Raw genomic sequence first — 12,249 nt, forward strand, 5'->3', positions numbered from 1 at the left:
TGCCTGGGCAGCAAACACCCCAGTTTTTCTCTGTGGGTTATGTGGATGGCCAGCAGTTTATTTCCTATGATGCCAAAGCAAGGAGATGTCTCCCCAAGGTTGATTGGATAGCAAAAGTAGAGAAGGAGGTTCCTCAGTACTGGGAGGAGGAGAGCCAGAGTTTTTGGAATGAAGAGCAAAGGTTCCGAGTGAACATGGTGACTGCGGCCAAGTACTACAATCAGAGTGGAGGTGAGTGGGAAGTGACAGGGCAACGATTTTCCACACCACAATCATTCTTTCTCTTAAAAATATGTAATGGAGAGCATAGGTTGATGAGATGATAGATTTATTTATTTATTGTATCAGAAGCGAATTGAGGTACAGTTGTAATGAATTTGAAAGCACAAAGAAAGTTCATATATCAGTGTAATCTATCTATCTATCTATCTATATCATACAAATTAAAATGTCCACCTGAAAAATAATTGGACGGAACTATTTTTCTTTCTCTCTGGATTTTGCAACTGAGTCCTTGCAGGCCCCTCTTTGCAGGATAATATCTTCCAATGATTGGCAGAACTGGATCACATATGTGTCGTCATTAGATGGAGATTCAACATCAAGTGATACATATAAGTGAAAGCACCAGGACTGTGGAGCAGCTGCATTAAGATCACTACTGACCAAAAGGTCATGAGTTCTAAGCCAGCCCGGGTCAGAGTGAGCTTCCGACCAATTTGTGTAGCTTGCTGTCGACCTTTGCAGCCCGAAAGACAGTTGCATCTCTCAAGTAGGAAATGTAGGTACTGCTTACGCGGGGAGGCAAATTTAACTAATTTACGAGGCCATAAAAATCTCCAGCAAGCATGCAAAAATGAGGAAGTGCTCCATCAGTGTCACAAATGGTCAGTGAAGGGACAGCTCCCCTGGCGGCCAGAAAAGCTGGAAAGTTAAATTGCCTCTGTGTCTGTATCTGTCTATATATATTGTGACGGCGCAAGTGGCGCTACCTATATGTAGAACTGTATATGTAGAACTATATGTAGAACTAGATTTGAACTGTTGTATCATGCCTGATTTTGCCTTTTTACCCTGCAAATGTATAGTTGGATTGATTGGTTATTTATAGCTGTCAATCAATGTTGTTTGCACCAATTAAATTGCTCCTCCTGCTCAATTGTTTGACCCCATCTTTTCCTAGAGAGCAGGACAGTGTTTCCTTTTCCATTCCACCATCAAACTTTCTATCAGATGGACGCGAGAGAGGGACTTGGCTCTGAAGCCCTTGATTAAGTTACCTCTCAGCACCAATTCTGAGGTTCTTACCCTTGAGACTTATGCTTCATGTTCAGATCAACCTGGACAACATTGAGAAGTCTCAAGCATCTTCAAACCAGTTCTTTGGCAGCAAAGGAAGGCTTTGTGCTTTCAAAATATAGGCCATTGGAATTGGGGTTGTGATTATTCCGATATTTACAACCATTGAGAAAGAGGGACCTGGAAAAGCTTCTCAGCTGCAAACTCCTTGGACCCAAGACAACCAGAGACTGTAATGTTGAGTTATCTACATTGTTTTGGTCTTTGGGAGTTCCAGTTTTCCTAAAGGAGGGCGAGAAGCAATCCCCTGGGGGAAAATGTCATGTCCATGCCTCTTTCACTAAGAGTTATAACCCCCAGGCATGATGGCACATATATTGTGTGTCTATGGCATTGAATGTTTGCCATGTATATGTACATTGTAATGCGCCCTGAGTCCCCTGCGGGGTGAGAAGGGAGGAATATAAATACTGTAAATAAATAAATAAATACAGTAATGGAAAGGAAATTATCCGTGTAATGTCAATATATATATTGTACAAGTTTAAAATATCCATCCTGCTAGCTGTGAAAGAGTTAATTTGTGGAACATTATGAAGCATGCATAGAACAGACAAGGAAGATGTTGCAATAGTATAGGAGGCTAGACACTGAATGAATGAGCTGATAACCGTGGGGTATAAATATAGCAGACGCCATTGCTCTGTCTCTTTGCTCTTCTCCCTTGCATCTGACTGTGTTAACGAGTAAGTGTTATTGCAATGAATGAAATGTAAATAAAGGAAAGAGCCGCTACTGAAGCAGAAACAACTGTCTGAAGTCAGTTACTTTGATGATAAGAAGCAACTTGGCCAGCAAATTGCACTGATAATATATACCTTTATCTTATGCTGCTATAGATATTCTTATATCCTGTGCTTAACACACATGTTAGTATAAAATGTTGTGTTTTTCCTTTCTGGTGTGTGTGTGTGGAGGGGGATTGAACAGATGTGAGTGCTAACATATGGGAAGCAACCGGTAGAGTTTGGCCGGATCTGATATCGAGTTCTTTTTGGGGGTCTCCCAGCGGGAGAGATCCCTGAAGACCGCTAAAGGGGTCCGTTGACCTCGGTGAGCAGCCAGCGAAAGCCAATCCAAAGAACAAGAAATATTAAAAATTAATCTCACCAAGGCTGAAGAGGTTCAGTGACCGAGGCGTTTATTTCTGCGATTCAGCTGAAAAGGATGCAATTGCAGGGATCATTCCACCACAAGCATGGTGGAGTACAGTGATGCAGGCATATTTATACAATTTTTGAAAACCCAGAGTTCAAACCTTCCGCCCCGGCTCCTCTGATGTTCCCCGCTGTGATTGGGTGATGGGCGGACACCTGGGAGGCAGCCCTCCCGCCCCTGGCGCCTCTGTACCAATCAGGAAGCTCCAGTGGTCTGTAGGATCCAATGGGGAGACCTCTGTCACATGGTGGCGACAGCCAATCAGGAGAAATGGGGGCGGGATGAGGGAGCACAAAGGAATCTGGGAAAGGAATCTACAGACAAAGGAATGTCATGTGCTCAGCGAAACAAAGGAAAAATGTCTCCAGCTGATGCAGCTTTGGGGGGGATATGAATGACTATTTCAGCATTGGATCTCAGGGGGAATCAACGATGCCTTATGCAAATACAATCTTTTTATTCCGAGCGTCCATAAGTCCCCTGATCCCATCAGACATGCTCAGAGAATGGGGAGGGGCCATTATGGCTATGGTTCCATGCAGGGTGGATTAATCAAAGGCGAGTCTTGGGAGATGCAGAGGTTCTCCCTCAGGCAGTTCCTGGTCACATCATTTGTGGGGCAAGGGTCAAGGGGAAAAGGGGGAATAGACCATACTACACAGCAAGATACATACATTCAAATCATAAGCATTTCATGGCAACAAAACCCCATCTTTGTCCAACATCCCAAGTATATTTAATAGAGGAACTGATTTTAATTGAAAACTTGGAGTCCCATGGTTCTGGAGAAAGTTTGTGGAAATGGAGGTGGCTTGCAGTTCAAAGCAAGCAAGCAGACTTGGGGGGGGATGCTCGGCATCAGATCCACCCTCTGGACAGGAGGATCAGAAGGAAGTGGCCCCTTTGAAATTGAAGGGAGAGCTCCATGATACTTACAGGAGCAAAGGCAGTGGGATCTAATGGAGAGAATAAGGGGGAGGAAAGAAGAGGAAACCGGAGGAAGAAGTGGATTGCAAGGTTAATGCTGAGTCTAGGGTTAAAAAATCCTGGTTGGACCTCTTATTGAGCTGAACTGGGTGGAGGGTGTTCTCTTCTCTGCCCTCTTCTGCCCTTTCACTCATCTCCTCACCTTCTGTGGGTCCCTTTCAGGGGTTCACACTTGGCAGTTGATGTACGGCTGTGAGCTGCGGAGAGACGGGAGCAAAGGAGGGCACTACCAGTTTGCCTATGATGGGAGCGACTACATCGGCCTGGACAAGGAGACACTCACCTGGACAGCAATTGATATGCCAGCCCAGATCACCAAGAGGAAGTGGGAGGCTGAACCTGCCTTTGCCCAGCGTGATAAGGCCTACCTGGAGGAGACCTGCATCAAGTGGCTGGAGAAATATCTAGACTATGGAAAGGAAACACTGCTGAGGACAGGTATTTATTTATTTATATATTTATCGTGTCAGTATCAACCAGACAATTGTATTACATTTTTAAACAATTTTTTAACAAACAGACAAAACAGAGTTTGCAAGCTTGGTAGTTGATTAAATGTCCTTTGGGCAGTATCTGGCCACTTGGAGTGCTTCTTGTGTTGCCGCAAAGAGGTCCTCCATTGTGCACGTGGCAGGGCTCAGGGTGCATTGCAGCAGGTGGTCAGTGGTTTGCTCTTCTCCACACCCGCATGTCGTGGATTCCACTTTGTGGCCCCATTTCTTGAGGTTGGCTCTGCATCTCGTGGTGCCAGAGCGCAGTCTGTTCAGCGCCTTCCAAGTCGCCCAGTTTTCTGTGTGCCCAGGGGGGAGTCTCTCATTTGGTTAAGGTTCTGGGTTTGAGCCTGCCACTTTTGGACTCTCGCTTGCTGAGGTGTTCCAGCGAGTGTCTCTGTAGATCTTAGAAAACTATTTCTTGATTTAAGTCGTTGGCGTGCTGGCTGATTCCCAAACAAGGGATGAGTTGAAGATGTCTCTGCCTTGGTCCTTTCACTATTGGCTGCTACTTCCCGGCGGATGTCAGGTGGTGTGATACCGGCTAGACAGATTTGGGGTCCTAGCTGGGGCCAGCTATCTAAGGAATTCTCTACTCAAAAGCACAATGAAACATCCACGTATTTAACTCTTTGCAGAAGGTGGACAGAGAGGGGCTAGTTCGATCCATCTACACTGCCACATAATGCAATTCATTATATGGCAGTTCTGTATTATATGGCAGTCTAGATGGGACCTTAGGGTGCCAAAGAATCCCCTTCTTGAGTAAGATGTTGTTGTTTTTTTAGTCATCGGAGATTCTCTAACTGTAAGTGTTGATTCTGTGCAGCTGAGCAAAAGAGCCACGTGAGATATCTTGCTTTTCTTCAACAAGAGCATTTGCCCGCTTGGCATTTAGAAAGACCCTGTGCTAGTTCTCATGTCGTTTTTGCAGAGGCACCAGATGTAAATGTGACACGCAAGGCGGACTATGACGGCATGGAGACCTTGATCTGTCATGTCAGGGGCTTCTACCCCAAGGACATCGACATCTCCTGGACAAAGGATGGGGAGGACAGGCAGCAGGATACCTTCCATGGCTTGGTGTCCCCCAACTTGGATGGGACTTACTACACCTGGCGGAGCATCAAGGTGGACCCCAAGGAGAGGGAACGCTACAAATGCTACGTGGAGCACGATGGGCTTCCAGACCCTTTGAACATGGCCTGGGAGGCGCCTGGTGAGTAAAATGAGGAAAGAAGAGAGGGTTCTGGAAGGGCCAAAAGGAGAGCAAGCTCTCAAAAGGTCTGCAGAATCTGTTATTAGTCTCCGGTTGTATTGTTTCCAACATTTGCCTGTCTGGCAAGTGCATTGTGAAGCATACATTCACATTCCTTACCTTACACAAAGGCTAGTCGACATCTTTTTGCCTTTAATTCTTAGTGGTTGCAATATTTAGATTTTATTTATTTCTCGTGTCAGTGCAACCAGTCCATTATATTACATTTCTAACAGAACAAAGCAAACAAACAAACAGAGAAAGCACAAAATTTGTGAGTTTGGTAGCTGGTTAAATGTCCTTTGACCAGTATCTGGCCACTTGGAGTGCTTCGGGTGTTGCTGCAAGGAGATCCTCCATGGTGCATGTGGCAGGGCTCAGGTTGCATTGCAGGTGGTCAGTGGTTTGCTCTTCTCCACGCTCGCATGTCGAGGATTCCACTTTGTGGCCCATTTCTGAAGGTTGGCTCTGCATCTCGTGGTGCCAGAGCGCAGTCTGTTCAGTGCCTTCCAGGTCGCCCAGTCCTCTGTGTGCCCAGGAGCGAGTCTCTCATTGGGTATCAGCCATTGGTTGACGTTCTGGGTTTGAGCCTGCCACTTTTGGACTCTCGCTTGCTGAGGTGTTCCAGTGAATGTCTCTGTAGATCTTAGAAAACTATTTCTTGATTTAAGTCGTTGATGTGCAGGCTGATACCCAAACAGGGGATGAGCTGGAGATGTCTCTGCCTTGGTCCTTTCACTATTGGCTGCTACTTCCCGGCGGATGTCAGGTGGTGGGCAATACCGGCTAAACAGTGTAATTTCTCCAGTGGTGCAGGGCGCAGACACCCCGTGATAATGCGGCATGTCTCATTAAGAGCCACATCCACTATTTTGGTGTGGTGAGATGTGTTCCACACTGGGCATGCATACTTGCAGAAGCGACCAGCAAGCAAGCAATATTTAGATCATTTGAGTGAAATGTGTCAACAAAATACAATAAATAAAGTTTATTATTTCACTATGCATTCCCTAGGAGTATTTCTGCCCCAAGGTTCTTACAGATACTTAGTTTGACAGTTCAATGCTACCAGGTTAAAAAGTGTATTTATTATATGACGTCCGGCTCGAGAGCAGTACGTGTGAAAAAGATCTTGGAGTCCACGTGGACAACAAGTTAAACATGAGCCAACAATGTGATGTGGCGGCAAAAAAAGCCAATGGGATTTTGGCCTGCATCAAGAGGAGCATAGTGTCTAGTTCTAGAGAAGTCATACTCCCCATGCTCTATTCCGCTTTGGTTAGACCACATCTGGAATATTGTGTCCAATTCTGGGCACCACAATTCAAGAGAGATATTGACAAGCTGGAATGTGTCCAGAGGAGAGCGACAAAAATGATCAAGGGTCTGGAGAACAAGCCCTATGAGGAGCGGCTTAGGGAACTGGGCATGTTTAGCCTGAAGAAGAGAAGGCTGAGAGGAGATATGATACCCATGTATAAATATGTGAGAGGAAGCCACAAGGAGGAGGGAGAAAGCTTGTTTTCTGCTTCCCTGGAGACGAGGACAAGCAAAAATGGCTTCAAACTACAAGAGAGGAGATTCCATCTGAACATTAGGAAGAATTTCTTGACTGTGAGAGCCGTTCAGCAGTGGAACTCTCTGCCTCGGAGTGTGGTGGAGGCTCCTTCTTTGGAAGCTTTTAAGCAGAGGCTGGATGGCCATCTGTCAGGGGTGATTTGAATGCAATTTTCCTGCTTCTTTGCAGAATGGGGTTGGACTGGATGGCCCATGAGGTCTCTTCCAACTCTTTGATTCTATGATTCTATATGTTAATCTCTATTTTTAAGAAAAGCATGACTTTTTGGAGATCATAACCTTTTAGAGAAGAGCCAAAAATCCGTTTGAGTAGGATCTTCTCAAGTAGTATGCAATCGAAAGTAATTATTCAAGGCAATTGGCTTCAGTTGTTAGACTGAACAACCTGTTGTCTCAGATCAGTTAGGAAACGGAGAACATGCCAGTGCATAAAACTAGCAGTTCTTCAGAAGGGTTTTTCAGTGCCCAAAATATATATCTACTCTCCTATGAAACAACTTGTTTTATATTATGAACTCAAGAGAGAAAATAAAGTAGACTGGTAAAAATAACATATTTGGTTTGTTATGTGTTTTCTGAGCTGTATGGCCATGTTCCAGAAGCATTCTCTCCTGACATTTTGCCTTCATCTATGGCAGGCATTCTCAGAGGCATCCTCACAACCTCTGAGGATACCTGCCATAGATACAGGTGAAACGTCAGGAGAGAATGCTTCTGGAACATGGCCATATGGCCCGGAAAACACACAACAACCCAGTGATTCCAGCCATGAAAGCCTTTGACAATACATTTACTTAAGACCTTCATGTGTTCAACATACACAGCTGCACAACTTATCAGTCAGTTACAGCTCTGTGCCATCTGATCAGAATGTCTCTCTTAAAATAATTAGAAAGCAAGTGTTTGCAAGACTGCAGTCCCAAAGTCTAAAGAAGTCTGTGCTCTGTGCTCATCTCAGATTGGATCATGTGGTTTGCAGCCCCGCACACAATTTCTCAGGAAAAAACACAGAGCAAGGAAAGAAAGCTGCATATCAGAACGTACATACAATAAGTAAGCAACAAGATTATAGACAAACAAATTACTGTGATTTCCCACAGAATTTTAGCCTAGATCTACACTATAATTATTTATCAATTTTTGTATTGCACTTCTAAAAATTATGTCTAAAGTTTGGAATTGTTAGTCCCCTTGAGTCCTTATGGGAAGAAAGGTGGGATATAAATAAAGAAAATGATCACAATCATCATTTTCGAATGCCCGCACACACACTTTCTTTAGCCTTCACTCTGAGAACCTTCCAGTTCTTTACATACCTCTGCTCTGCTCCATAGAGAATTTAGTTTGGGGTTTTCCTTTTAATGATTTTGTTCTTCCCTGTTTCTCCTTCAGCCTACAACGGGCGGACCATCATCGGGTCTGTCGTTGGGGTTCTCCTCCTGATAGTTTTGATGACTGGATTTGCTGTGTATTTCAGTGAGTAAATTTTGAATGAATTTCATTGTGGGGGGGGGGGGGATCTTTTTTATCCTTTTCCTGTGAAGGACCCTCGTTAACTTTGAAGGGAAGATTCAGCTTAACCAACAACTTGGAGGCCAGAACTACTTCACTTGTCTTCTCACACCCCACATCATGGGCATGTTTAACCTGAAGAAGAGAAGGCTGAGAGGAGATGTGATAGCCATGTATAAATACGTGAGAGGAAGTCACAGGGAGGAGGGAGCGAGCTTGTTTTCTGCCGCCCTGGAGATTAGGACGCGGAAAAATGGCTTCAAACTACAAGAGAGGAGATTCCATCTGAACACGAGGAAGAACTTCCTGACTGCGAGAGCCATTCAGCAGTGGAACTCTCTGCCCCGGAGTGTGGTGGAGGCTCCTTCTTTGGAAGCATTTAAACAGAGGCTGGGTGGCCATCTGTCAGGGGTGATTTGAATGCAATATTCCTGCTTCTTGGCAGGGGGTTGGACTGGATGGCCCATGAGGTCTCTTCCAACTCTTTGATTCTATGATTCTATGATCTTGAGTCTTAGCCTGTTGTCTGCGGAAGTTTTCCCATTTCTGCTAATGCTTTTCCTAGAGGGTCTGGGGAGGCCTCAATCCCACTAGGTTGATGTGAGGAAATGGGAGAAATCCTGACAGAGGAGGAAGAGGAGGGTGTGTGGTCTTCTTCATCACAGAATGAGATTGTGTTGACCTCTGAAGGTCAGCTTTAACTTTCTGATTCTGTCTCTCCAGAAGTACGCCAAGATGGCTACAGAGCAGCTATAGGTGAGTTTGTTGTTGTTTGAAGGGGGGAGGTCACAGATGACCAATGAGGAGAAAAATATTGCCTCTCTGAATCTCATAAGATATTATTTCTTTGGAAGAGGCTCCATTTCTGGAGCATATACAGTGGTCCCTCACTGGGACCCATCGATTTGTCATTTTAGCAGGCCACAATAACCACAGAACCCCTTTCCATCACAACATTTCATAAAATCATACAGTCATAGAGTTGGAAGAGATGTCCTCACAACGAGAGAACATGTGTATAGATCCTGGGGTAGATGCGGGAAATGCCGTGGATGTAGCGTACCTGGACTTCAATAAGGCTTTCGACAATGCCCCCATGACCTTCTGGCAAACAAACCAGTTCAATGTGGGCTAGGCAAAACTACAGTGAGGTGGATCTGGAACTGGTTAAGCGGACGAACCCAGAGGGTGATTCTCCTCCTCTTCATCCTGTAAAGAAGTGACGAGCAGAGTGCCAGCAGCAGGGTTCCGTCCTGGGCCCGGTCCTGTTCAGGATCTTTATTAATGACTTAGATGAATCACAGAATCATAGAACCATAGAGTTGGAAGAGATCTCATGAGCCATCCAGTCCAGTCCCCTGCCAAGAAGCAGGAATATTGCATTCAAAGCACTCCTGACAGATGGCCATCCAGCCTCTGTTTAAAAGCTTCCAAAGAAGGAGCCTCCACCACACTCCGGGGCAGAGAGTTCCACTGCTGAATGGCTCTCACAGTCAGGAAGTTCTTCCTCATGTTCAGATGGAATCTCCTCTCCTGTAGTTTGAAGCAATTGTTCCGTGTCCTAGTCTCCAGGGAAGCAGAAAACAAGCTTGCTCCCTCCTCCCTGTGGCTTCCTCTCACATATTTATACATGGCTATCATATCTCCTCTCAGCCTTCTCTTCTTCAGGCTAAACATGCCCAGCTCTTTAAGCCACTCCTTATAGGTCTTGTTCTCCAGACCCTTGATCATTTTAGTCGCCCTCCTCTGGACACATTCCAGCTTGTCAATATCTCTCTTCGGTTGTGGTGCCCAGAATTGGACACAATATTCCAGGTGTGGTCTATCCAAGGCAGAATACAGTATGGGTAGCATGACTTCCCTGGATCTAGAGACTAGACTTCTATTGATGCAGGCCAAAATCCCAATGGCTTTTTCCCCCACCACATCACATTGTTAGCTCATGTTTAACTTGTTGTCCATGAGAACTCAAAGATCTTTTTCACACGTACTGCTCTCGAGCCAGGCCTCATTGTCCCCCATTCTGTATCTTTGCATTTCGTTTTTTCTGCCTAAGTGGAGTATCTTGCATTTGTTCCTGTTGAACTTTATTTTCTTACTTTTGGCCATTCATCTCTCTAATCTGTCAAGATCGTTTTGAATCCTGCTCCTGTCCTCTGGAATATTGGCTCTCCCTCCCAATTTGGTGTCATCTGCAAACTTGATGATCCTGCCTTCTAGCCCTTCATCTAAGTCATTAATAAAGATCCTGAGCAGGACCGGGCCCAGGATGGAACCCTGCTGATGGCACTCCGCTCGTCACTTCTTTCCAGGATGAAGAGGAAGAATTGGGGAGAATCACCCTCTGGGTTCGTCCATTTCACCAATTCCAGATGAAAATTGTTGGGGGGGGAGTTAGGGTCACGCTGAAGCAAAGAGCACAGGAGGGGGCAGAGCAGCCTTCCATAGCCTGCAGTTCTGCCCCTGTCAACCACCTCCACCAAGTCTGGCCTCCTTAATGAGAGCATTCAACACCCCCCCCCCCTCAACTTGGTTACTTCGCTACATTGGCTATTGCTGCAACTAATGACAGTGTGAATCTATGGTCAATCTTTGCTTGAGAGAGGGCTTGCAGTTCTGGAGGGACTCTAACTTTTTTTTTGCGTCCAGGGGTGGCTTGTCCATTACACAAAGTAAGCGGTCGCAGAGCACTTTTTTTTGCCAGGGGCGCAGAGGCACCTCTGTAAATGCCCCTCGACCGCCACTTGAGGAGTGCCCCCTCAGCTCACAACAGCCCTAGCAGTCCGGCGGGGAGCGGGGGGAGCCTCGGCTTCCTTGCCTCACTGCTGGGTCCTTGAGCCTCGCCTAGCCCTTGACATATGCAAGTTGTAGTTACTGGGATGTATAGTTCACCTACAATCAAAGGGCATTCTGAACTCCACCAAGGATGGAATTGAACCAAATATGGCACACAGAACTCCCACGACGAACAGAAAATATATATCAGTGATTGGTTGGGGGGGGGGGGGCAAAATACTGTTTGGTTCTTGTGGGTTTTTTTCGGGCTATATGGCCATGTTCTAGAGGCATTTCTCCTGACGTTTCGCCTGCATCTATGGCAAGCATCCTCAGAGGTAGTGAGGTCTGTTGGAACTAGGACAAAGGGTTTATGTATCTGTGGAATGACTGGGGTGGGGCCAAGAGCTCTTCCCTGCTGGAGCTAGGTGTGAATGTTTCAACTGACCACCTTCATTAGCATTTGAAGGCCTGGCTGAGCCTGGGAAAATCTTTTGTTGAGAGGTGATTAGATGTCCTTGTTTGTTTCCTCTCTGCTGTTTTGCTGTTCTAATTTTAGACGGTTTTTTTAATACTGGTAGCCAGATTTTGTTCATTTTCATGGTTTCCTCCTTTCTGTTGAAATTGTCCACATGCTTTTTGTGGATTTCAATGGCTTCTTTGTGTAGTCTGACATGGTGGTTGTTGGTGTGGTCCAGCATTTCTGTGTTCTCAAATAATCTGCTGTGTCCAGGCTGGTTCATCAGGTGCTCTCCTATGGCTGAGCACCTGATATACTGTTTGCTTACCATTGAAAAATACCTAGGGCCGCCTCTGTTTGCGTCTCATAGACTTCGCATTGGGATTGGGTTAACCAGTTAAAATTCATAAGGTTTTTTTTTTTAACCTGAAAAATTTCGGGGGGGGGGGTTGAACACATACACACACACCCTTAACACACACACACACACACACACCCCTCCCCCTTACAGGCCTGGACATCATCGGGGTCCTGGGATTTCTCCGAGTGTTCTCCCAAAGCCCGCCCCCCCCCCCCTTGCCTTCCGAGGGTCCGCTCACTTTCTCTTTCTCTTTCCAGCCAGGTAGTTCTCCGCCTGCGGCCGGGCTTCTGCCCAGCACCCGGTGACGACA

At 45.8% G+C, this 12,249-nt stretch overlaps 2 protein-coding genes across 1 annotated transcript; both read left to right on the forward strand.

The window, feature by feature from the left end:
* Nucleotides 1-12,249, forward strand: part of LOC132769747 (major histocompatibility complex class I-related gene protein-like) — a 240,081-nt gene that overhangs the window by 206,390 nt on the left and 21,442 nt on the right.
* On the forward strand, nucleotides 93-12,244 carry LOC137096447 (RLA class I histocompatibility antigen, alpha chain 11/11-like). The gene is made up of 6 exons (XM_067465592.1): nucleotides 93-231; nucleotides 3,667-3,942; nucleotides 4,930-5,214; nucleotides 8,224-8,307; nucleotides 9,067-9,099; nucleotides 12,201-12,244. The coding sequence occupies exons 1-6, from the start codon at nucleotides 195-197 to the stop codon at nucleotides 12,242-12,244; spliced, it is 759 nt and encodes a 252-aa protein (XP_067321693.1). The 5' UTR covers nucleotides 93-194.

Source organism: Anolis sagrei, chromosome 2 (assembly GCF_037176765.1).
Source record: "Anolis sagrei isolate rAnoSag1 chromosome 2, rAnoSag1.mat, whole genome shotgun sequence".
In the NCBI taxonomy this organism is placed as follows: Eukaryota; Metazoa; Chordata; class Lepidosauria; order Squamata; family Dactyloidae; genus Anolis; species Anolis sagrei.